General features: G+C 32.8%; 1 protein-coding gene across 4 annotated transcripts in view; it reads left to right on the top strand.

The window, feature by feature from the left end:
• ATP8A (ATPase phospholipid transporting 8A1) overlaps window positions 1–26,254 on the top strand; it is a 154,477-nt gene that overhangs the window by 39,456 nt on the left and 88,767 nt on the right. For 3 of the 4 annotated variants that reach the window (XM_088242730.1, XM_088242729.1, XM_088242731.1), the window contains exon 2: window positions 22,076–22,437. The exons of the other annotated variant lie outside the window; for it this stretch is intronic. In XM_088242730.1, coding sequence (XP_088098856.1) covers window positions 22,119–22,437 — 319 coding nt within the window. In that variant the 5' untranslated portion in view covers window positions 22,076–22,118. The remainder of the gene's footprint in view (window positions 1–22,075; window positions 22,438–26,254) is intronic. 4 annotated transcript variants of the gene reach the window in all.

Genomic DNA, 26,254 nt, shown 5'->3' with positions numbered 1-26,254 from the left:
CAGTTATGCTCCAACCGAGCCACTATTTCTGTATTTTCTGCGGTTGGCTTGTTATATTCGTCGGCTGTCGTTAAGTACCTACAATTAGCTTATTGTTTTCTATTTAATAATTGTTACGATTTTGCCATGAGGTTTGAATATTATACTAAATACATACATCGGTATTTAGTAGTAAATTAATGTAATAATTTTCCTCTAAGACTGTTCGCTATTTCTCGTGCAATATCATATCGTATATCAGTAAGGACCCCTATTTCGTACTTACTCCAAGAGCGTAGAAAGTGCAGAGTAGCTACGGTCTCGAAATAATTCCTACTTTGTACAACCCTTGATTACGATTCTCGTCTGTGATTGTATTCGATTCCCCGTTACTTTACCAAAATACTATCAAATGGTGCACGAGGAATGCGCCAAATCTGTCATCCGCTTGAAATATAAGTTATTTCGATCTTAAAATATACGACTTCGCATATTGCTGGTCCGTGCTGAATTGGACTGAGATCGAATCGCTTGAAATTAGATATTCTTCATTCATAAATTTTATATTATATACTTAATGGTGTTTGTGTCCGGACGGATGAAGAACACACTTCTGTGTGAAATCTAATCAGAATGGACCAGTGTTTTCGGTGAAAATCCTGAAAAACGAAATCGAATTAAGAAGTTCGCCTCGTAGTAATTGGCGTATTAGCCTGCCGCGCTCGAGGTCCCGGGTTCAACTCCTGGGAGGGTCAACACTGAATGTTTACAAGGTGGTGAATATACATTGCATATAATTTTCGGTGCGGATTAGGGTTTGATGATGATGATAAAGGTGCGTAAGGCACTGCACTGCTATAAAGAATACAGCGTTTCATAGATCATTTATTATATGAAGTTACACTGAATGCAAGTCCAGAGATCATTGAATATTTTAGTATAAAATCACCCTTTAAATAAATATTTGTTGACTTTGTTAGAAATGGAACACGGGACTTCCAGCATAGTGGGCAATCGCACTGAACTCTATTCCAGGGAGGGGAATTGACAAATCAATCACAGGCGCCGTGGCGCAGTTGGTTATACGACTAACCGTGAAACTGGCGTCGCGGTTTCGATTCCAGCTAGTACGAACAAGAATTTTTGTGTCTAGGTGTAATGTTGTGTTTTTTATAACTTCCTTCCATATCCTGTCTTTACCATTTGCTAAAATAGAGGCTCAGCTGGTTATTCCTTTAAAAATAAATAATATTCCCTTTTAAAAATTTTACTCGAAAACAGCCATTTACTCCAAAAATCTCATCCGGGGTTTCTGGTTCTATTTTATACACAAAACGGTATTATTTAGTCCCCATTTTACGTTTTTTTTTGGATTAGCTACTGAGTCAAAAACACTCGTCAAATGTTTAGTTCTATTTCACGCATATAACTAATAGTCACTGCATCGACCTATTAATACGCATAGGAGCGCCTTGAGCCCTAAAAATTATGACACTCAACTCATGCCTAACGCGTATTTAGTCGTTCTTTAACAGTCGGGTGTGACGTGAGCTTGACGTTCAGAATAGAAACCAAAATGCCCGCTTGCGACATGAAAGCGTGTAAAAACCGTTCGGATAAATATTGTAAAAAGGATGGTGTAACTTTTCATCGGTAACTATTTGTTTATAAGTGATTATCAAAGCTTGAAATTCTGAAAACAATATTAAAATATAAGTATTTTTCCTTTTAAATGTCAAACTATGCCTAGCGGCACAATAGCAAAGCTCTTCTTATTGTCTGCGGTGCACTGGTAGGAATACGGTTTTGAAATATATTGCTTACAATAAATGTTTGTTGGTATTATTTTAGCATTTCTCAAAATCCAGTAAAAAGAGATAAATCAGTAGAATATATTAAAAAAATAAGGAAAGAATGTGATTGCGATTCGTAAATAGCGAATGTTGTTTATAAAAATTTAAATACAAACTTATTAAACAATATTTTGAGTATGTCCAAATTTTTGTAGACAAGGACTGGATTAAACTATGTGGGGAGCTGTTAGTGTTAACATATTACAACATAGATGAAGAACACTTTAGAGAAGGTATTATAGAAGTCTAGGCATCAACAGGGAGTTGAATCCTGTCCTTGTATACAAAAATTTCGACAAACTCAAAATATTGTTGATAAATCCACCTGGTCCATGAATAAGTATAGAAATTGAAAAAAAAACAATCTTCAGGCGTTGCCTAGTATGTAGGTGAAATAATTCAATTAGATGAATCTCGCCCGCATAAATAAAGGTATTACCTCTTCAACTTCACAAACGTCCACAGATGAAAGAATTGAAGAAATATAGACGTTTAAATATGGGCGGAATGGGGAACGTTACACAGTGCGTAAAGTGGCCACTTAAACCAGCCAATGACAGGTCATAAGCCTAGACTTCTACATTACCATATCTAAAGTGTTCTTCATCTCTGTTGTATTATGTTAACAAACTTTTTTATATACAAGAAACGGGGATCCTTCCTTTGTTGGTGGTGAATTATGCATTTTCGTCGAATGCAGCCCTGGTATATACAAACGAACTTTGTAATTATAGGTATGTTTTCGTCTATACTTTTTTTAGGGCGCGTTTATGTGTACTAATAGGTCGGTGAGTCGCTGCATGTATTCTTCATTCTGTACAGGCACGGGAATCTTTTATTTAAGTCTGGATCTTAGCTAACATTTAGAATGGTTTCATAACGACTAGTAAAACTTTAATTCATTTGCAAGTAAAATTTGCAATGGCGTTTTGTTAAAGCAGAATATTTCGAGACGACTTTTTAAAACAAATCAACGGTCTGGAAGTGAATAGTTCTGGCATCTGCTCATACAAGTAATCGACATAATAGTATTCGGATGCGTGCATTATTTTTCACCCAAGGACACACATGTTCGAATTATTCATCCCTATTTTTATAGTTTGTGTTTATAGAACGGTGTATTTTATTTCACACGTCGCGTCGTTTTTTCAGCGTCAGAAATTAAAAAATACAATTTTTATAGATTCTTAACATTTTCCTCTTTCATTCTTATCATTTTTCTATTCGCACCTAGTGCGTTGCAAAGGGCACTGTGTTGGTATTCCAAATCTTAATCATTTCTATTACAAAGAAAATAAGGTTATCCGTCGTTCGCCGCAAGCGCTAGGAGCAATAAAATATCGCCATATAGAAAAGAGGTTGTTAAAAAAATAAATTAAACAGTTGATTTCTAGAAACGGCTTAAACAATTTCAGAAAAATAAATTGAACTGTTACAAATAACCAAAGTGAACATTTAGGATGTTATTAATTTCACAAATTAAACTTCATCCACTCTTTCAGGGATCAAACATTGTCATTTAAGTGTAACATGGGCAGAATACTTCAATGTTATGAAGAGCGCTTGGAGTATTTTAAAATTGAAAAGTTGTAAACTAGGAGACAAATTATAGATATGATGTACTTGTATAATATAATTCACAATAATGTTGATTCAGTGTTTTGTGTTGAAAATGTGTCATTGTATGTTCCCCGTAGGCGTCTGAGATCACCTGATACATTTTACCTTCCAATTTTTACAAACAATATGGCACATTTTAACCCTCTCGCAAGTATGTTAAGACTCTATAACAAAATAGAAAAAAAACTTAACATTGACATTTATCATGATTGAGCAAATGATTATTAAAAAAATATTACCATGTGTCTTGAATCAAATGCCTAATCCTTATTTTTGGTATTTAAAATTATTTTAGTCTATTTTATTACATCTTATATGTTGTTATTTTCTCTTTTATTTTCTTTAAAAAAAAATGTAGTTTCTTATGTTTAACTCAATTTTAAATTGATTTTACACACTTATTTTATATAATTTATGAAAGATGGTGGAGTTCTATAATTGAGGATATATATAAAGAACGTTAGTTATGCTTACTTAAAAAATGTATGTAGTTTATGTATCCTAGTTGAACTTCCAAATAAATAAAAAAATAAGTAAATAAAAACCTAAAACGTCAAACATAGTAGGTAATAACGCCAACCACTACACTACGAGGCGGACTTTTTTTACACTCGATTTACTTAATCAGTTCGAAAATACTCGTCCCGGGTTCTGGTTATATTTCACACACAACTGTTTTCTTTATCCGCCCGAATGCAGAATAGTGCCAAGGACAATACAAAGATCATCATCGTCCTACTTTCCACACCCGGTGGTACATGCGGCACTGAATTGGTAAACCAAATGCAGCGTAGTTCGATCATCTGTTACATGAAGGTAAGGTGATCAGTCTTATGCTTCAGGTGTCAGTCTAGGAACAGTAAAATACTCCAGTTCAAAAAACCTTTAAAATTAATATTTCACGTCCACCCTGTTAGTAATCGAAGCTAGGACCCCAAGAAGGGTAAGCGTATGCGTCAACCATTACACATCGAGGCGGACTTTTTTCCTCTCGACTTCGTTATTGAGGATTTTTACCTGATCGAGTCGAAAACATTTGTCCAAGGTTCTATTTCACTCGCAGAACTGTATTCTTTTGATTGATTTTGTCACTAGGTTTTAATCTCAGAATAAAAATAGGGATCATCACATTCTACGAATACCGATAAAAATATATGAAATGGATTTAGTATAATTAATTTTATTTTCAAAATCAAAATAGATATTGTGGAAAAACGTTTTCATACATAAATTTTTTTTAGAAAGATTTTTTTAAATACGTCACTAGAAAAACGCGAAATGTTCGGCCTTAATAGTTGTGACGTCAAAATTTGTGACAACGTTCTAAACAAATTTGAATGTTCAGGAACAAATAAACATGAATCGTGACATATTAGGGGCGTGGCCAATGGAATGACCGTTCTTGCGGGAATTCAGAATTACAATTTAAAAAATATTTTTTATGCCACTAAAAAGTATTTTTTTTTTTTTTACTGGGCAGTATTTCACAGACCTTTATTACTTTAAAAATGTAAAAAAAACGTGATATTTCCTATTCGCTAGAGAAGCCTTTTAGCATTATTGCACAGAACAAAAGCGTTCCAAATTTTTGGTTTGTTTTTAGCTTAACAACAAACGTGTAACGGACGGTTTCAATTTGCGCTTGCAATTCTCGACCTGAGTGCCTACAGCCCATTGCATCGCTGTAAACTGTAGCTAACTTCGTGGATAACAATGAGACAACGTGAGACTCTAATATTCATTCACAAATTGCTTAAATTGAAGGCATATATTGTCAGGGGAATGTCACAGATTGCCATCCTTAGAGCGGTAAGAATTCTCGTTCTGTGTCTATTACGACTTCTGATTTGTGACGTGGTGCTGTAGAAATTCACGTAGAGTATACAGTATACACGCTCTGATGGAACCTTTCTGCAAACAGCGTTTCACCCCATTTTCAGCGCTTCTAGGAATCACAGATCACTTAGATTTCTTGAGTCTCTTCCTCGAAATCGCCTTTCATTCCCTACGCTTTTAGTATCCTACTCAATCAACTCGCCAGACTTTTACAATATGTTTTTAAAGGGATTAATAATTGACTTAATGTACGGTAAAGCTAGGGTTTCCTAGGACAGTGGTGCCCGTATCTTAACGGCCGTAGTGAACGGTGATGCGGTGGACAGCCGTCGTAGTGGTGACTAGAGAGTGTTTTTTTTTTTAACGGTGTTATCAACACCATTTTTATAGGAAACCACTCTCTAGTCACCGTTACGACGGCTGTCAACCGCATTTATGTTCACTACGGCCGTTAAAATACGGGCACCGCTGTCCTAGGGAACCCGAGCTTAAGACGCATCCCAATATTTAGAGTAAAAAGTGCATCTTCTGGTCCAAAAAATACGATACTCAATAAACAAACTTACTCACTTTCTAATGAGCTATGTCCCACAATGCCTAAACTGATCAGTCAATTGTAATTACGTAGAAATCAAGAGGCATTGAATTTTAAGTCTACATTTTATCAAAAATATATATTGCAGGCTTTATGTTGTGATAGCTGCCCGTTCGCCCATGCAGATATCGATTTAACAGTCATTGTAGTTATTCTAGACTTTTGCTCAGAGACATCTCTTATTTATCGCACCGAGAGTGTTCAATATTTAAGAACGTATTAAGCTCTTAAAGACAACAATTATTCTTAAGAAAGGAGTCAAGGACTGGATTTTCCTTAGTGGGAGGGATTTGAGTAGGAAACTCCTTGATGATTTTCCGAATGCTTGAGTTTACTGTTTACCATATCGACGTGCCATATATATGTTTTTAAAAATATTTTTTATGTTTCTAATCCTATATTTGTGGTGATATACTCGTGTGTTTGTGTCATATACTTGCTCATCCCATCTCAACACAGGACTTTTAAATGATGTACAATAAACTAATGTATGTAAATAAATAAATTGTCATGTAGGCAAGACTGCTTTCACTAGATTTATTCAGTGTAAATGAAACAAAAAAAAAGAGTTTTTATGAGTAAATAAATAAATAATTAAAAAATAAAAATTAACAAAAAATTTCTATTAAATATTTTTTTATTATTTTTTTTATTAAAAAAAATTCAATGATTGTCAACGGTACCTCGTTGCTTTATACAAGATACCATTTTACGTTTAAATAAAACGTTTTTTTCGGTTGTATGGTTATTTGCATGCCCTACTACGTGCGCACAATCTAATTAAGTAATAATAAGATTTACTTTATCGATCAATTGTTATATTTAGAGGTTTAAATTTATTCCAAAATTATTGAATAATTGTCATTGTGTTTTCTAATAAATTTGATTTCATCACGACTGGTAATTTATGGAGGAATTGGTAATATTAAACAATTACTTCGTAAATTTTGTGTTTTCTAATTTTTTTACTAGAGTTCTGGAATAATAAAATCTATTAATCAAATCATTCCAGTGACATTAAAAATTTCACACTAGGTAGATTCATTTTTAAATTCTATATAGCAAAAATGTTTTTCATCTACTTTAATAAATAAACCTTCAAGCCTTGAAGGTAAAATGTGAGCTCCAATTACACGTGTTTCTAAGAAATTTAATATATCGTGTGCTTACCTACCCAATCATACTTCGCTCAAACTGAAGGGTTTTAGAGCACATTTATTTAAAGAACATTCCTACCAGATTTCGGGCTCATTAATGTAAACATGTAATAATGTTGTCAATTACGGCTTCTAAAAATTATAAATGTCATTGGATAATTAGTAAATTAAAAATAAAACCGAACGAATAAACGACGAAAGAATGGTAAAACAAGTATATATGGCGAAAATGAACGGTAACGTGAGACGAGGACGACCAAGGAAGACGTGGCATGATCAGATAAACCAACATCTTAAGTCTGGCCATGTCAAAAGCCGACATAACCGAAGGGCATGTATGACGAGATGTATGAATGTGGAAGAAGCTAGGAATGTATGCCAGGATAGATGTGGTTGGTGTCCATTCTCTCTGCCTACCCGTACGGGGAAATGGCGTGATGGTAGTAGTAGTAGTAGAAAAATAAAACCCTTTTTTTACTTTAACTATCATCTGCATTTTCATCCCAAATAATCAATATTTATTCTGTGAAATAACCATTTTTTTAATTTATATATTTTTCAAAAAACTTTATTTCGCGAACCGCTGTATTTGTTTGAACAATCAACGAGTTTCGGTAACGTCACGTTGCCCTCTTTCGGGGTATTTAAAAAATTACTAACGAATGTTGTCGCCGAAAATAGTCGGTTGTGTAAACTAATAAAGTGGTTCACAAAACAAAGTATTTTTAATTTTTAAAAATATTACGTATTTCAATGATTCACAAAGTTAGTGCCACCAACATACAAAATGTAATTGTTTATTTATTAAATAACAAGAGAAATGACGAACATTTCAGAGAAGGAAATATAAAGGTCAAGGCATTTTCATGGCTTCTGACCTGCCATTGGCTGGTTTAAGTGGCCATTTTTCTCACCGGTCATTAGCCTTGTAAATGCCTCGACTTCCATATGACCTTTTCCGAAATGGTTCTCCATCTCTGTTGTAATTTGATTATTTTAATAACTCCCTAGCGGGTGAAATCAAGTCTTTGTCTACAAACATTTGGACAAACTAAAAAAAATATTTATTCAAAATTATTACCAACGTTGACTTAGGTATTGCGTTTTGTAGAAGAGTTTTAAGTATTGAGAATAGAAAATATTTTTTGAAATACGGAATTCGTTTAAAACGTACTTTTGTGAAAGAAATTGAAAAAATTGAATTTTTAAACTTACTTTTGGTAATCAATACATACTCATACGTAATTAACTTCAACGCTAATGCTTGTTCAACACTCAACTTATTACTTTTCAAACAGTAATTTGTACGTCTTTTTACTTCTATCTATTTTTAAAATCCGTGTTCTAAAATTAATCGAATATTTACGATGAAATTACCTGACAGTATTAATTATCAGTATGCATTGTAATTTATGCTATTTAGCGGTTTCAGTCACAATAATAAAGGTAGCTATATTTTACACTAATAATATAATTATGCAGCTTTGATTAGTTTAGATTAATCTGTTTTATTCTCCCATACTCCGTCACAATCACACTCTGTCATTATTAATTCAGACCGGCATTAGATGAGAATTTATTCTCCCCGAGTTATTTCCATTCAGCGTGTTTTGTATGCATCTGGCTGGCTACAAACTTAAGTTTAAAAATAGTAAATATCATTTTCGTACAATCATCCTCAGATTCCCGCCAACTTTTATCAGTCATGCAATCCCGACTAAAATTATACAATAAAATAATCATCGAAACGAATCTTGTCTTAGTTTCCCAAATATCTAATGAAGACGCATTTGCAAAATGACATTAATTTAATAAATATTTGTCTCGCAGTACCAGATGATATAGTATTAAATGACTAAACATTTCTTGACAAGCAGTTGGCAAGGAGGTGTCTTCAAGTCTGCGTATGACCAGCATAGTAAAAATACATTAAAAAATAACAAAGTCGGTAATGCCCACAATCATTATTATCGTAACTCTTCATAAAGCACCCTATAATATACCAAATGCAGCTAGCTTTTGTATCTGGATAATCTGCGACATAAATGTAAATTGATCATTATCACACTTCAGATTTCAGTCCAGGTATATAAAATTTGGTTCAAATAACACATTTTGATATAGATATTACTTTTTTAAAAATCAAATCAAATCGATTGTACTGTTAGTTTTAGTGAGAAATGTAAAACATGAGTACAAAATTATAAAGCGCCCTTCAGGTGATTTTTCACAAAATTAGCCAATTATTAATGTTGATTTTTCTATAAATCGAACCCACTCCCACAAAGCGAACATGCTCATAAAAAAATACGAGTATATTTGTCCAGAGTCTTAAGATGGCAGATGTGAGTCTAAGGTTTTTTTTTAAATCTAAATATTTTTTATTGTGAAAGTAACGTGCGTTAATCCAATTCTGAAAGTTTTCACTTAGAAACGACAAAAAACAAGAGCAAAAATAATGTTTTTTTAAAATTTCATGGCCGCTCAGATACCGCATTGCGTCCCCATATATTGTAAGATCAGATCTGATGTATTTAAAATAATATTCAAGTTTTAAATACACCTACGGTACGGTACACCGCCTTTAGTTTAATAGTAAAGAAACATGAGATATTTAATGTTTTGTATTTGAATAATGCTTTTTTAATGTATAACACCAAAAATGTCGAATATATGAATGAATGTGATTTATTATAAAAGTCTTTATATTTATTTTATTATAATGAATACTCGTAACCAAAAAGTAAGTTCTTCAATTATCAATCTTATGTCTTTTACTTCTTTCATAATCCACTATATGCATTTTTCAACCCTTCAATACCCTGTTTGATTTTTCTTTGTTTACTTGATTACCATGTATCATGATAATATAATGTAATATTATGGTTACCATATATGTCCATGACAATATAAAAGATTGACGTATTTTTAGCTTTAGCAAACTTTAATATCAACTATATATTTTAATTACAATCGAGACTCAGATCACGCAACGATCAAGTGTTTAATTACAATTTTATTTAGGATTATGCAAAATAAACGCTTATATTTGATTTTATTAATGCATTATATCCACACTAGGTTTTCTTTCTTTTAATAACATGTTTTATGAAAGGAACGAAAAATATTTTAACTAACCAACACAGAATTTTACCATACATTCATTACTACATACCAAGACAATCATTACAAAACAATCCACTTTCAAAGGCATTTCACGACGCGTTGGTTAAAGATGCACATATCTAGATTGATATGATATATTTCAATAGAGATAGGAAATACAATATTGGTATAATCCAGTATTTTTATACAAAGATTTGGGCATACTCAAAATGTTGTTAAAACACTATTCGTTCACACATATATTTTAAAGTGATTTTTCTTCTTAAAGAATGCCTCCGTATGATTTACAAAATATCTATTTTGGCTAATTTTCTAAAGTTTCAAACACTTTGTAGCAAATGGGAAATAAGTTACGGCAGAGCAAATGTTCGAACTTTGGACTTTTAATTCTTTATACACCCACTATCGAGGGACCGCATTCTGACCCCTGTTTCATTTTAACCGTGACTTGTTTCTCATGTGGGTATGTGAAAATAAAACTTCGAACAACCTGAAATAGCAAAACGTACAACGTTATTTTATCTGTACGTATTTAATGGACTCCATAAACCTTTTTATTTGGTTGGCGGAACTGTTTGATAGCTTTTCATTAAATTTTAATGTTTATCTCCCGAATTGTGTTCCCTGTAGCTAAGTGTTCATTGTATTAGTTAGTATAGTTCCTGGTATGTATCGTACTTTTTCTTCTCCTTGTTTTCTAGGAAGTGAAATGCGAATGAGGCCACAATGAGGAACTTCAGCCCTACGGGAAATTGGATACAAAAATGTTTTCTTGCGCGGGGTAAAAATTAGAGCATTAGATTGTAGAGAAAAGTTTCTTGAAAATGTACGGAAAAAATAATAAAAAATATTTTAATAAAAACGCACTACTCTGAATGACGTCACTGGTTCATATGAATCAATCTATGATGTGAGAGCTATGGAAGATTTCCGGTCTGCTTGCCGTTTCTGGACCAATGGGAAGAGCTGAACGAGAATAAGCGGAAATGAACCTCTGACGTTACACGCCGAGTTATTTCAGAAATACAAAACTTTAAAACATCGTAGCGCTGATAATACGATATATATATATTTTTTTGCTTAGTTTCATAGGCTATCAACAACTAAAAAAAACACTGAACTTCTTCATTACTTAGTACTTGTACACGAATATAGGCAGAGTCAATGACGTACAATTAAATATACGTGTTACAAGCGCGTAAACAATGGCATTTCAATCCGTTGACTTCTTGGATCTTTTTTTCATACAAATATTTGCATGTAGGGTACTCGTATAACGTGATTTGTTCTCCCTTTATTTCAAATTGAACGTTGTTATGCAGAAAGCAGCCAGCCATAGAAAAGTGAAACTGAGATAATAGCACTTTTATGAATATAGTGAATGATCAAATCTACACAACAGTTGGAACATTTTTGACTTTGACAAATGAGAAACAATGAATACATAAGTTTTTTTTAATATTGCAAACAAGAATCTTATTATGTATTTGACCAGTTTTAATGATTTTTAAAGTACCGTAAGATTTTTGTAGTGTTGTGAGTGTTTTCTGCGAATTGAGAAATGCCGGTTTTGTGATCGACACTATTTTCAGAAGGTGATTTGTACAGTTTTTTTTTTATATAAAAGCGGTCTGGCTGTTTTTAGCAGAATATAGAATTGATCTTACCGGACTCGATAACACCATTATATATTTTTTCAAAATTGTGGACTAGCTGCTTTCTGCATAACTACGTTCAATTGTTGGGGGAAACACGATATTTGCCAAAACTGTGATGCAATGAAGAAATTAAAAAAATAAATATGTTTCTGAATAGAGTATCAAATTAAGCCTTTTTTTATGTATCAGCGTTATGATTTTTCAAAATTTTATGTTTCTGAAATTACTCCGCGTGTGGCGTCTCAAGTTTTCTTCGGTTCTTCTCGGTCAGTTCTGCTGATTGGTCCGTTGATCATATGTATACCGTAAATCTTCCACAACCCTTATCATCGGTTGATTCACATGAACTAGTGATATCGTTCAAAGTAGTTCATTTTTTTTTTGTACATTTTCAAAATAAATTGCCTTTCAATTTAATGCTCTGATTTTTACAGCGCATTAAAAAAGCAATTTTTCGTATCCAATATCCCGTAGGGCTGAAGTTCATTATTAGTAGTGAGCGACTGAAACAAGATTTTCAACCGAAACCGTGCAGGAAGCGGTCCCCAAATTCCTCCACGGACTGGCGGCGGACTTCTTAGAAGCTGGATTCCAAAAGTGGATTAGTCGTCAACAAAAATGCGTTGTAAATTCTGGTGATTATGTTGAAAAATAGTTAAGAAATTAAGCTTTCTAATTATGTATTTTTCAGTTCACATAAAAAACGCCTAAAACCTGAAAAAAAATTGTGAAGCTTATTTTTTACACAACCCTCGTATAAAAAAGTTGAATAAAAAAAATATGTATTCATCTTGCAATAATTATTCAGTATCTATCTATCTAAAACGACATGTAATTTTCATTCTGTGAATGCAACGTTTAATCCATAATATGTATCTGAATCCAATCACTTCAATGTGTGTAAACTAATTTATTTTCGAAAATGAACTTTAGCTGAATCTCTTTTTAATTTTAGTTCGTATAGTGTTGCTTTGTTAGTATAAATTATGATCTTTCCGCATACAGTGCCCTATGCCGTTGCAGGCAGCTTTGGGCATTATTCCAAACCGTTCCGGTTCTGGTTAATCTGTATGATAGCATCATTCAATAGGTTTGACATGCGGCATTGTCCGGGGATTATTCGGCGCTCACCCGACCCCGTCAGTCAAATGTCACACAGGGTGGAAATCAAGATGGGCCGGCTTTTCGTTAGCGTCAGAAAGCGCACTAGACAATATTGATGTATTATTGGAATATTTATTTATTATACCACGACGTTTTTACGTATAAAGTTATCGCGATGCAATATATCGACTGTGTTTAGGATAAAAGCTTCACACCACAAGTTGTTTTTCGGGTTAAATCAGTGTTTCCCAGCTTTTCCAAAAAGACAAAAGTCAGATGCCCCACCGGCATCTTTTTTAATTAAACAGCAAGTAAATTTTCAAATCATATTGTTATATGTTTGTAAACATATGAACCCCTAATGAAATTAAATAAAACCTATATTAATACATATATTATAACCGAAATGATTACAAAACACAAATTGAAAATGTAATTAAGTAGAATAAAATTTAAATGAAAAATGATTACAAAACATAAAGTGACAACTGAAATTAAGTACAAACACACGTATCATGACGCCTAATTCATGATTAAATTCAGTTACGCTTGCTAGAAAGAAATTTGACGTCCGGATCCAACTTAGTTAATTTCAGTCTTAGGGCCCCTCTATACCTTTATTAGTTATATCCAATGGATTTCGTTTTTTAATGAGTAAATCGCTTATGGCGCTAAAACCACACTCCACCAAATAAGATGAGGGAAAGAGTAATAATAATTTTCTGACATGCTAAGTAGTATTAGGATATTTTGTGTTAGTTTCTTCGCAAATCCATGCCATAATTCCTACGTCCTGCACAGTTTTTGTGTTTTTAGATAATTATTGAAATTGTAACGAGTTTCATTCTATTTTAAGTACAATTTGGAGTACATTTCAATTTTGACCGATGAGTATTCCCCTTTATATGTGGAATGCCAACGGGTCCATACTGTCCATCTCTGAAGCGTGGTGCCCCACCTCTGAGGCGTTATGCCCCACCGGTAGGGCGTACGCCCCACCTTGGGAAACACTGAGTTAAATAGTACTTGCTAGACTATGTGTAAGACCTCATAATTAGTGAAAACCGCAATTCAAAAAATAAAACTGTTTTTTTAAAGTCTTTGTCCTATAAATCGGGTTTTTTTGTTTTGTTTTTTCCGCGGTTTGGTTGTAAAGAAATATTAAATTTTCGCTTAGTTCGTTTTAAAATGATATTGAATATGCGCAACTGAAGAAAGACACAAGTCTTTATGAGCAGTTTCGGAAAAGGGTGGGTGCTTTAATTGTAAAGCCTTTGTCCTGAACACAGTCAATATGAGACGTAAATAGAAATAGTAAAAATGCGGAAACGTTAAATATATTTTATTAATAATTTTGATACTAAATTTTAATAAAACTTTAGTTAAGTTTTACTTTTCTTTGTGTTTTTTCGAGTGCTTTTAGTAAAGTAGACATCTTTATAAACACTTTTGAGTTTTATGAATAAAATCATCCACATATGTCAATAATATATATTTGTTTTTTTTTTCCTTTTTTTTCTTACATTATTCGCACCTTGATGCGTATTTTGGCACCGAATTAATTGTCGAATTTCTGTATCATTTCTAACATCTAGCCTAAAATCTTTTATCGCGTTGATTTGATCGAGAATTGAACTCAAAACCTAGCGATTGAGAATTATTACGCTATCAAAATATTACATACAAAAAAAAACAACTTTACTGTTAGTGATCAAAACGCCATCAGTTTAATCTAATCATAATTTCACAAATGAGTTTTTCACTAATTTTAATTTGTATTTCATGCATTTACAATCAATAGTCAATCAATCGATTAGGTAATTGGGTTTTTATCCGAAATATGAAAAGTAAAAAACTCAGTTATGTTGATAATCAGCATTTATTAGTCACGAGCTGAACCCGGCAATGCTTTGCTATTGCTAGATTTTAGTACATACTCGTAGATAGATTAAATGAACACAGTCAATAGTTTGATATCAATTATTGTATTTAGTCCAAATTAGATATGTACTAACGTATACATTTTGGAGCGCATAAAAAACATTGTTAAGTTTAGTATACTCATGATTACAAAACTTTACGAAAAAATCTTTAGAAAAAACCGTTCGGATAAACGTAAAAAAGATGTTGTAACCTTTCATTGGTAAGTAGGTACCCAGGTACATGTTTATGGTCGAATTCCAAAACATAAAATAATTCATTTTCAAGTAAATAATTATTTTTGCAAATGTCAAACTCTGCTCTTCTCACCAACAGGGGTGCACTCTATTCGGGAATGCGATTTTCAAAAATGTACTGAATGTCTGTCAATATTAATTTAATATTATCAAAAATCCTGTAACAAGAAATAAATAAGTAGAAATTATAAGGAATTTAAGGAAATAATCTGATTGGGATCCATTAAAAACTAATGTTGTTTTTAAACATTTAAAAGTTTCTTTTATGCACAAGAAATTATCTTTCTTCCATTTTTTTTGTAAATGCATTCTCCGGGAATGCAGCCCTGGTGAACGATAAAAAAACATTTACGCTCCTATTTTTTTTAAAAATTAATACACTGACGATTTTAAAATATGCTTTAAAATATAAATATGCTCACGGAAAAGATCTACATTTCGCTAAAAACTGCACGTAAATCGGTCCAGTAGTTATTAAGTCCACCGAGGACACACATACAAGCTTTACCTTTTATATATATAGATTGATATTAGCTAATAATCGATAACTGTTACGTTAATAACACCAAATGATTACATTGGCATACCTACTCTTAAAAATATAATGTTTCCACGAAAATTATTTTCCAAATAAATAAATTGTTTTTTTGAATTTATATTGTTGATTCTTGATTATTTATTTTTAGTTGATTAGGAGTTATACATATATTTTAATAACGATAGTACATTTCCTCTTATTTATTTAACCTTTATACTTTGACCTTTCTGAAAACCCCCCTAAAGTAAATGGACTATAACAAACGCCATAACTGAAAATACTTCAATTGGCATCCTCTGTCTCAAAGTGTGAAAGATTCTTTTAAAAACACTAATTAGTCAAATAAATAATTTGATAAGTACTTCAACAGAGATGAAGAACCTCTATAAGGGGGGAATATGGCAATTTCGGCATTTTCTCTACTGTTGACAGGTTCATAAAATATTTATCATTTTACTTTCATTTTCGTATAATATTATTTGATGCAATTATAACAATCTATATATTTTTTCGTAAGTAATTAACATTTTGAAGAATTGATTACTATTATCAATACTACTACATTACCCCGTAAGGGTGGATAGAGACGGTGCAACGCCACAAGCGTCTGCACTGACACACATTTCTAGCTTCATCCGCATGCATGCATCTTGTCAAAAATGCCATTCGGTTGTGCCTGTTTTTTACATAATCAAACGTAAGATTTTGGTTTATCCAAAAAATCCTAGTCCCTCTTTGCTGCCTTTGTCCTACGTTACCATTCATTCTTGCCATGAATATACGTTTTACCATCCTTTCGTTATCCATTTGTTCCACATCGAACCAAATCAGTGATTTATTCTTAATCTTATCAACTATACCAGTCTCAGATTAATATTTTCATTTGATTTAATAAATCTCAATATTTTTATACATTGGTTTCCCACAAATATTAGTTTTCAATCGCATTCACTTTGATTACACCCTTCTTTAATTAGTTTGATATTTTATTTAAAAATATGTCGGAATAAAATAATTTAAAACTTAATGGTGGTTTTTGTAACCTACTAAACTTTGAGTTATATCGACTGCCTCGTAGATTCCACATAAATTGCTAAATATTTATCCGCGTTGATATCGTTCCGTAAAAATCGTCTCGTGAGAACTTTTTTACTTCACGCTCGTTTTGGATAAATCTTCAGACTAACATAGTATGTGTAATGCACCGATAGAGTAAAAGATTGTGCTTACAGTTTTATTATCTTTTATTAAAACAAAAGATACGATATATGAACTTAACTAAACTTAATATAATAGAGAATGTAAATACTTAAAAATAACTCAAGGAATCTAGTTTGTAAAACGTAAAATAAAGCAGTTAAGAAAAAGTATGAAAGAGTAACAATTAAAATTAAATCAAGTTTTTGTCTAAAGAACATGTGTCACCGAACACAGCCAAAACGCTTCTCTCCTGGTGTCCGTCGCTCGGACCTGGCGCGCGACGTCGCGTGTGAGGTCTATAGTGTTGCCACAACTTGTAGAATTTCTTAGTTTAGTTAACGCCATCAATTCAGTTCCAATGTTTATTATATTCGCTATTATTTTAATTCAGCTTTTACTATATAATACCTTCTTATATTTTGGGACAGCGCACCGGAGGCTCTGTACTGCTCTACCTGATGATAGGACGTAGTTTCTCACCATATTTCTCCGGCAGAGATATTTATATTCTACAATAAATATATTAACTATAAATCCGTGCATTATTAAGATCTCTTTGCTTTGTAAAGGATCAATCCCGGAGCTACGGACTGATGGATTAGAAGCTTTATTTTTTAATGAATTTATTTCATACGCACAAACATTAAACATATGTATTAGGTATAAGTCCGTTTTTTTCCAAATTTAAAAAGTAACACAAAAAATCAAAACGAAATGGTAAAGGGTTTACGTAATTCGTAAGAAGTATTTCTGATCTGCAAGATAAAATTGTGTTTACTTTTACGTAACATACATTATTTCATGTGATTACAAGCCCAAGAATATTGTAATGACGTACACTGTTAGATCAGTGGTCAACTCAGCTTATTTAAATGCAATTGGTTTATAATTTCAAAACTAACTTATTTTAGTAGATTTGTAAGACGTAACTCTACAAAAAATATGTGTCATATAATGGGTTAAACGCGTTATGGGGGTTCTATACTCTATTTCTGTTGTATATTGTCTACAAACACATTACCCGGGGAACATCGTTAATTTTTATCTAGCCATTTGCAATTATGTGCTCATTCCGTGAAATTTCTAAATGTCAATTTGTTTTACGATTTAAGCAAGTTTATATGCATACGTGTTTGACTTACATAGAAAGATTGCTATTCTTATATTAATTGGTATATAAAAAATACATACACCTATCATCTATTTTATTTAATAAAATTACAATAATTCTGTTATACAATATGTTCATATTATTACGTATGAATACACGTCAGAATTAACCCATTAATAGGTCAATTCGCTTGCTGAAAACGGCTTCTGCACCTTAGAAATAGCCATCTCTCATTTCGTTTATTAACTTTTCATTCGTAATGTTATTCTACCAGATATTCAGTCTTTACTACTTATTGGGTTAAATAATAACCCCCTAAAGTAACGCTGACTAAAATTGTAAAATAAACAAGTAAATATAGCGCCATTTTCATAATATTAAATATATGTTCGTTATATTGAATGGTTATATTTATATTGATTCTAATTAGACTTAAAACGTTTTATTTTATCGTCTCATGCTACGGATTTAATCAAATGATTTAGAGAATAACAAGGGTTTTAAGTTTTTTCCAAAACATCACTCCGCTCTCACAGTTTCGCGCTTCTGCTAAGAGAGCATCTACCTTATTCGCCCTTAATCATTAAAAATGCTGGTTTGTTAGATACGCTTTACTAATTTTCCACAATGTCCTAATGCCTGTTAATAACATTCAGTTAACATTGTGTACCAATTTTAACGTAGACACTCAAATAATAGGAGAAATAGCTTTTGAGGTAGAAATAATGTTTTAGTAAAGGATAAATTCTAATTATTTTTTTATTGGACCAAAATAACAGCTTGCCCACCACATACCGCACACCGCATCTGAAGATATGTCTCCTTGGTGGTGCCCACATACACGGAAAAATTGCTCGTTGAGAAAAGAAGCTCTCCGTAATCTGGTAGCCTTAGCATCTTTGCATTGAAAGAAGGTAATCCAGAAGTACATAATATGCACTTCTTCGGGCTGAGAAAAGAGGAAAGTAAATTATTCACTTACTTAGATTAAATTGATTGGACATGATGAATTCGACGAAACTTTTCAAAAGCCTTGAACTTCTTTTTGGAAGCCACCAGATCTGTATATTTAATAGGACCTTTAACAGGGCCACGGATAGTAACGAGATGCCCCATTCGGTAATCATAGAGAGGGGGAAAGGGACAAGAACACAGGATGTGTTCAGAATATTGATTAAGATATCCGCAGCGGCACGAAGAAAATATCTTAAAAATATAAAACACATATCAGGCCAGAAACCCTTGAGCGATGGCTCGATATTATGAAGGGATTATACTCTCCAATATCAAGAGTGTTTGCGTCTTAAACATAGTTTCAATGATGTGAAAGATGCCGGTCTCCAAAGTGATTCTGTGTAGCTGCCTGACTGTTCTTCCTATCGGCACGACCAGAAGCAGGATGGTTCTAGAGGTAGAGCAGTCTGTTCTACTGTCGGAGGTATCCACCCGGAACATTAAAATCGATACTCTCCAACCGAAATTGGCGAGTTTTCGATATAACCTCTTTCAGCCCGAAAAAACGATTAAATTCACGTTAAATCAACAAAAACGTATCCAATAATAATAATAAAACTGAATTCTATATGAATAATAATATTCGTTTTCACTTTTTTTGTAGATGTCGAATTGCCACGAAAGCTTTGCTAAGAAAGAAACGCTTCCTAATACGTGCATCATAATAATCTGTTTACTACATATTCGTAGATAACTTATTGCGTTTATTTTAAAGTTTGTAGCTGGACCGGAACTCTGTATTTGGAAAAATGCATGTCAAAGAAAATCTACTCTATCTCAGCATTTGATTCAGGCAGAGGAAAATTTGTCAAAATCCGGCGCTGCCCAAATACTCGGTTCGGAGATCGGCTTCTCTGCCTGGATTGTCAACCAATTGCCTTCACACTTGCGAATCATCGACAGTCCCAGTCAGTTCAGATCTCAACTGAGATCTCACTTCTTTCGTATATCATACCCTCAATTTTAAAATAAAAAAAATAGTATTATGTAATATTAGCTTAGTTAGAATGTAAGTTTACGTATCACATTAAGCGCACTTGATGTGATTTTTCACAATAATGACGCTATGTAAGCCAGCCAAATATTATTATTGTTATATTAAAATGTAAAGTTTATAATATAACTCGGTTTTAAGCTTAGACTATACCCCGTCTGCGTAATATATAAGTGTGAAAGCACTCCAATTAATGATATGAATCATAAACGTATTTATCTTCAATTTTGTCTGTAAAGTAAAATAAAGTTTTCTGTATGAAAAATATAATAGCTAAGCATGTTTAATTACGGGTTACCGACGAGGATACTTTAAATTTTCATATTAATGTACACATTTTCATATATAAATATCGATTTTACTTTATAGACAGTCGAAGATAATTCTTTAATTGCCCCCCTGGGCTCTGATTACAATGGGATGTTAACATTTGTCTTTAATTTTATCTACAAAGTAAAATTAAGTTTTCTGCAATGTTTGATTATGTCCAAATGCTTGCAGACTGGCTGGATTTCCTCCCTAGGGAGTTGTTCATATTTTAATTTATTTCAACAGAGAGGGAAGACACTTTTGAGAAGGGAATATGGAAGTCTAGGCATTTACAGGGCTTATGACCTGTCATTAGCTGGTTTAAGTGGCCACTTTACACACTGTTTAACATTCACCATTCTGCCCATGTTTGAACATCCACATTTCCTCAACTCTTCCATCTGTTGGTTGACTTTTGTGAAGTAAAAGAGCTGAAATCTTTATGACGTGGGTGAGATTCATCCGGCTGAACCAAATCACCTACTAGGCAACGCCTGAAAACAATTTTCCAATTTTTATACTTCTTCTCTTACCAGGTAAAATAAATGGTTTTTAAAAATTAAGTTTTCTGTATTAAAAGCAGAATATGCAAACATTTTTTATTTTAAACATGTTCAATTGTAGGTTTCCGATTAATATACTTTAAATGTTCATGCAAATATACTCATTTTCGTACACAAATATCGATTTTTCGTATAGACAGTCGAAGATAACTCTGTTAACTTCTCATTGTAATCGGGGCCCTGGTGTTTCTATATCGACTAAGATAACTGTTTGAAACAAATTAATATAATAATTCGTTATCTCGTGCACTATCGCAAGTTCAAACTAACAATATAACATATTACAACAGAAATAAATAACATTTAAGATAAGGTAAAATAGAAGTCTAGGTATCTACAGGGCTTATGACCTGTCAATGGCTAGTTTAAGTGGTCAATTTACACACTGTGTAACATTCACCATTCTGCCTATATTTGAACATCTATATTCCTTCAATTCTTTCATCTGTTGATGTTTGTGAAGTTAAAGAGCTGAAACCTTTATTTATGCGGGTGAGATTCTTCTAATTGAATTATTTCACCTACATACTAGACAATGCCTGAAAATGTTATTTTTTCAATTTCTATACTTCTTTATGGACCAGGATTTATCAACAATATTTTGAGTTTGTCCAAATTTTTGTTGACAAGGACTGGATTCAACTCCCGGGGAGCTGTTTATATAAACATATTAAAACAGAGTTTCAGCTCTTTAACTTCACAAACATCAACAGATGAAAGAATTGGAGGAATATAGATGTTTAAATATAGGCAGAATGGTGAATGTTACACAGTGTGTAAAGTAGCCACTTAAACCAGCCATTGACAGGTCATAAGCCCTGTAGATGCCTAGACTTCTATATTACCTTCTCTTAAATGTTCTTCGTCTCTGTTGTAATATGTTAATAACAATATAATGTTTAAATACGGTCTACTCTGAATTTATGAATGGACGTCGATGTAATTATCTGCATTAGTCAACCTGAATTTTGCATCTATGTTCCCCGGTAATTTCATCAAAATCCATCCAGGAATGCTACCTAGAAACGACACTGTACTTTATCGTGTCGACAACATTACTTTATTTTATGCATAGTAATTTTGTTTCGCATCATGCACGGTTTTATTTCATTTGCTTTTTTTACGACTTCGATAATTAACAAAATCGCTGGCTACATCGCGAGGTGTCGGATTAACAATAAACTGGGAGCTTCCTAACACGCACGCGAGGCAAGATTATTGAACGTGCTAAATCGTCGCAGAACGGACCGGGGATGGGTTGGATGAGCAGCAGTTAGGAGACGGATGCCGGCGAGCCCGCCCCATTGGCCCACCAGCCCCGTGTCCTCCGGCACCGGAGACTGGGTGTCCCTGAGCGGCGCGTCGTCCCCCGGCAGCGCGTCCTCCGGCATGGCGCTCACCCCGCCGCCGTCCATCAGCGCACGCGTGCCGCCCCCGGGCGAGAGCCCCCCGCCCGTGCGCCCCCCGCGCAGGGCGGAGCTCGAGCTGCGCCGGCTGCGGGTGCTCGACGCCCCGGCCCCCCTGCCCGTGGCCCCGCAGCCGCCGCCGCCGCCCCCGCCCGCGCGCTCTAACGGAGTGGAAAGTCAGGACAGTGTCGTCAAAGGTAAATCTAACTAAATAATAAGCATAAATACAGTGATGGGTAACCTATGACACGCCAGACATTTTTGATGACACGCTTCGTTTACGGAAGATCCTCGCCCGAGAAAGAGCCATGCGCTTTCTTCGTTTAAAAGTCTTACGTCGTACCTCTTTCATTTACTAGAGCTGCAGAAATGATCAATATTTCTAGATGTGACACGCCGCCCGGGTCAAGCCAGGTTTATTCAGAATTTTGACACGCCGAGCTAAAAAGGTTACCCATTACTGGTAATACTACGTAATATGTACTTCCAAACACAAAATAAAAACAGGTATAGTTATCTCTTAAAAGACTGTGATAAAAAATCTTCTTGCAAACGGCGCAAACGTCGAAAAAATATACACATCTCGTAACATTAACCAAAAGACCAGATATTTTGAAATACATATAAATCTTAGTTCTATAGAGCGAGACTAAAAAAATAAACAAAATTAATATTTGAGTTCTTATAATTAACCCAAATATTTCATTTCAAGGGCTTTTTTCAACGAATTGTAAATAACCTACTGTTAAAAAATGGGAATCAAGTTGGGGTAGAGTGAGGTTCGAACCACGGAACTTTGATCCGTGAGTCCGGGACCCAAGCCACAGGACCCCAACTTGATTTAATTCTACTTCAATTCTATTTCAATTCTTCAATTCTACAAAGGTGTAAATTAAAAAAAATATTGGTTTTCTCTCGCTAGATGGACGGACGGATTAATTTAACAGTCTCTCAGTTCCATAACTAATACAAACGTTGTGATAATTTGCATACCAACTTAAATACTAAAACTAGTAACCATTGTATTTATATTTCACGTAAATATATATACATATTTACGTATATAATTATTTGTAACAAATTAATTCAGATGTCTCAAAACTTTGGTCAGCCATTTCTAACTAGTAATTTCTATCTATCTCCGTATGGATCTAAACTACATATTATACTGTTTAATAAACTATTTTATTAACACTTTCATTTAATAAAATAATCGTATAATTAAAAATAATAAATTAATAAAAAATAAGAGATATATCTAGTTTTAAAGGTACATTTAAAAAACAAGTCTAAAGAGATACAGAAATATTTCAGCGCAACGGAAAAGAACAATTTATTTTTATTTATTTATTTAAAGAAAACAACAGCCATTACAACAAAAAATACAGTATATACAAATAAACCAAAATTTTAGGCCAATTATAGTTTTCTATATAAAAACTAAATAGAATGTAAAAATTTAAAAAAAGCGTACCTGTATTAAGCCACTCCGTATCATATCACTTGCAAAAAATAAAAAAATTAATAATAACTAAAAGTACAAAATTCAATTTATTATTATAATTTTTAAATAATTTAAAAAAAAAAATCATTTTACGGATCCCCACGGAGTAGCTTCAGATCAGCTTTTCCTCTTATACATAAATACAAATGTACAAGTATATAACAAATTACAAATGTTAAATAGATAGTACTGATTAAGTGTAATGATTATTATCTGCAATTATAGCCTTGGCATTTTTCTTATAGTTAATTAAAGTTAGAAAATATATATCAATTTCAAAAAAAATGTTTGTTATAACTATTTAAGATTCTGGGAAAAGGTGCATTCTTGTTGTTATTTGTGCTTGATCTTCCAACATGAAACAATTGCTGCAGCCGAGTTGTGCGCTGAGGGATACGAATTTTAATTTTCTCAAGAAGTTGGGGACAATCTAATTTTATTTATTTGTTATGTTGTAACAATGTTATAGGATACACGTGATGGCGGTTTATGTTACAGTGGGAGGATTTATTTTATAAAAATATTTATTGTTTATTATCATGAACAGGGTTAAACTAATTTACAACTTATACGCAATATTATATAATAAATAAAATTGAGATCAACAAAACTGTCATTAGATTTTGATTTATGTGTGTTCAACAGTTTACATATAAGACGCAGTTTTCATGAAACTTACGTGTTTGAGTGTCTTGGAGAAATGCGTCAGTGTTATTTAACGTAAAAATATATATTAAATTGTCCGCATTAAGCTGGGTAGGCGAGTAGGTGGGAAGATACTGTGATCATGTATGGTTTCTTTCAGTTTTTGCAGTGCTGCTGTCTCGGGTGGTTATTTTTCCATGCAAGTTTCTTCAGAAACTAGTAATTAAGCGTTCTTTATAACCAAAATGCTAGTTCAAATTCTTATTTTTACCTATGCCGTTGTTTTCTTGTTGTTTTATTGTGTTCGCGTGATAGACTGGATATCTAACCACGAAATAGGAAAGAAAGCGTTTAGTTTTGACCCTGTCAGCTCTCAGTGAATATTTTCCTGGATTTACATAGTTGTTCCTGTAAACGTAACAAGATGAAAACTGAAAACTGAGGATAGATTTGTGTATTGTGTGTTCACGTGCCTTTCATATTTATTTGTAATTCTTTAAAAAAGTGCAAAGTTCTTTGAATTCTTGGATATCAGACTACATAAGTGAGTATCGCTGAAGCATTGGTGTGAAACTGCCGTGAAACACATAATTATCTTTAGAAACGAATCAGTCAAAAGTAACTTCATTGTATTTTCTTGATCATCATAATTTCCCTATCCGTCCGCACCCGGTAGTGTAATATAGGATACTGTTTTGGTATTTTATACACATTTTTTTACGGTTTCATGAACCTTTTACTAAATTACAATAAAACCAAAAAAAAACATACTATTAAAAAAAACAAAATCATCGAAAAAAGTATATAATATAGTTAACAGTTTTGATATTAAAAATATACATAACATCTGTAACATACATGAATATTAATATTTATAAAAGAAAGGTAAATTAAAGAAAATGGCAGTTTTAAAAAAGAGGAAGATAATAAAAAAAATATAAAAAAGTGCTTTAAAAGGCAAGTTAAAAAGTTTACATTACGATTTATATATATTAATACTAAACAATAATACATTAAAAAAAATTAAAAACAACGAGAGTAAAGAGCATATTTTACGCATAATTTTTTTTATGCGTGAAGGCAAAATGATCATTTTCACTAATGCACGTATTATCCTATGGCGAAAACGTTGTTGATAAACAGTAATTTATTTATGTTAAATGTTTTCCACACGGTGCTATGCTGAAGATATGATTTTTATTTTTTAATAGTATTTTTCATTTCTGTTTAAGATTACATGACTTTGTTTCAACAAAAAAAAAATAATTTTTTTTTATAATAAAATTATATATTATTATGAGTAAAAAAATCCATCATCAAAAGATTAATTATTTAAATTATCTCCTGAATTAAAAAAAAAAAAAAAAACCTGACACAGCACCAATAACGTACACAGCAGAATATACAGAAAATGATTTTACTTATGTTTGTGTTGTTATTGTTTTGTGTGGTTGAAGAGTCGTGTGTAGAATGTGGTATGTGGAATGTAGTGTGCTTGTTGTGGGAGTAGATATTTTGAGTTCGCTATTAAAGATTTTTTTAGTTCGTCCAATTTTTTTTAGACAAGGACCGGATTCAATCCCCTAGGGAGCTGTTAATATTAACACATTACAAAAGAGATGAAGAACTTTTTAGAGAAGGGAATATAGATGTTTAAATATAGGCAGAATAGTGAATGTTACACAGTGTGTAACGTGGCCACTTAAACCAGCCATTGGCGGGTCATAAACCCTGTCTAGACTTCTATATCCCGTTCTCTAAAATATACTTTTTTTTGTTTTTTACTTCATTACCTTCCATCTTTTCTATTATTTCATTACTGTTGGTCCTTTTGTTTGTCTGTTTCAAACGTCTGTTTTTCAAAG

The sequence above is a fragment of the Micrasema longulum genome, unplaced genomic scaffold (assembly GCF_059751315.1).
Source record: "Micrasema longulum isolate JH-2025_06_02 unplaced genomic scaffold, ASM5975131v1 h1tg000162l, whole genome shotgun sequence".
Classification (NCBI taxonomy): Eukaryota; Metazoa; Arthropoda; class Insecta; order Trichoptera; family Brachycentridae; genus Micrasema; species Micrasema longulum.
Note: the sequence above shows the minus strand (reverse complement) of the source record. Positions and strands in the feature narration are given on the sequence as shown.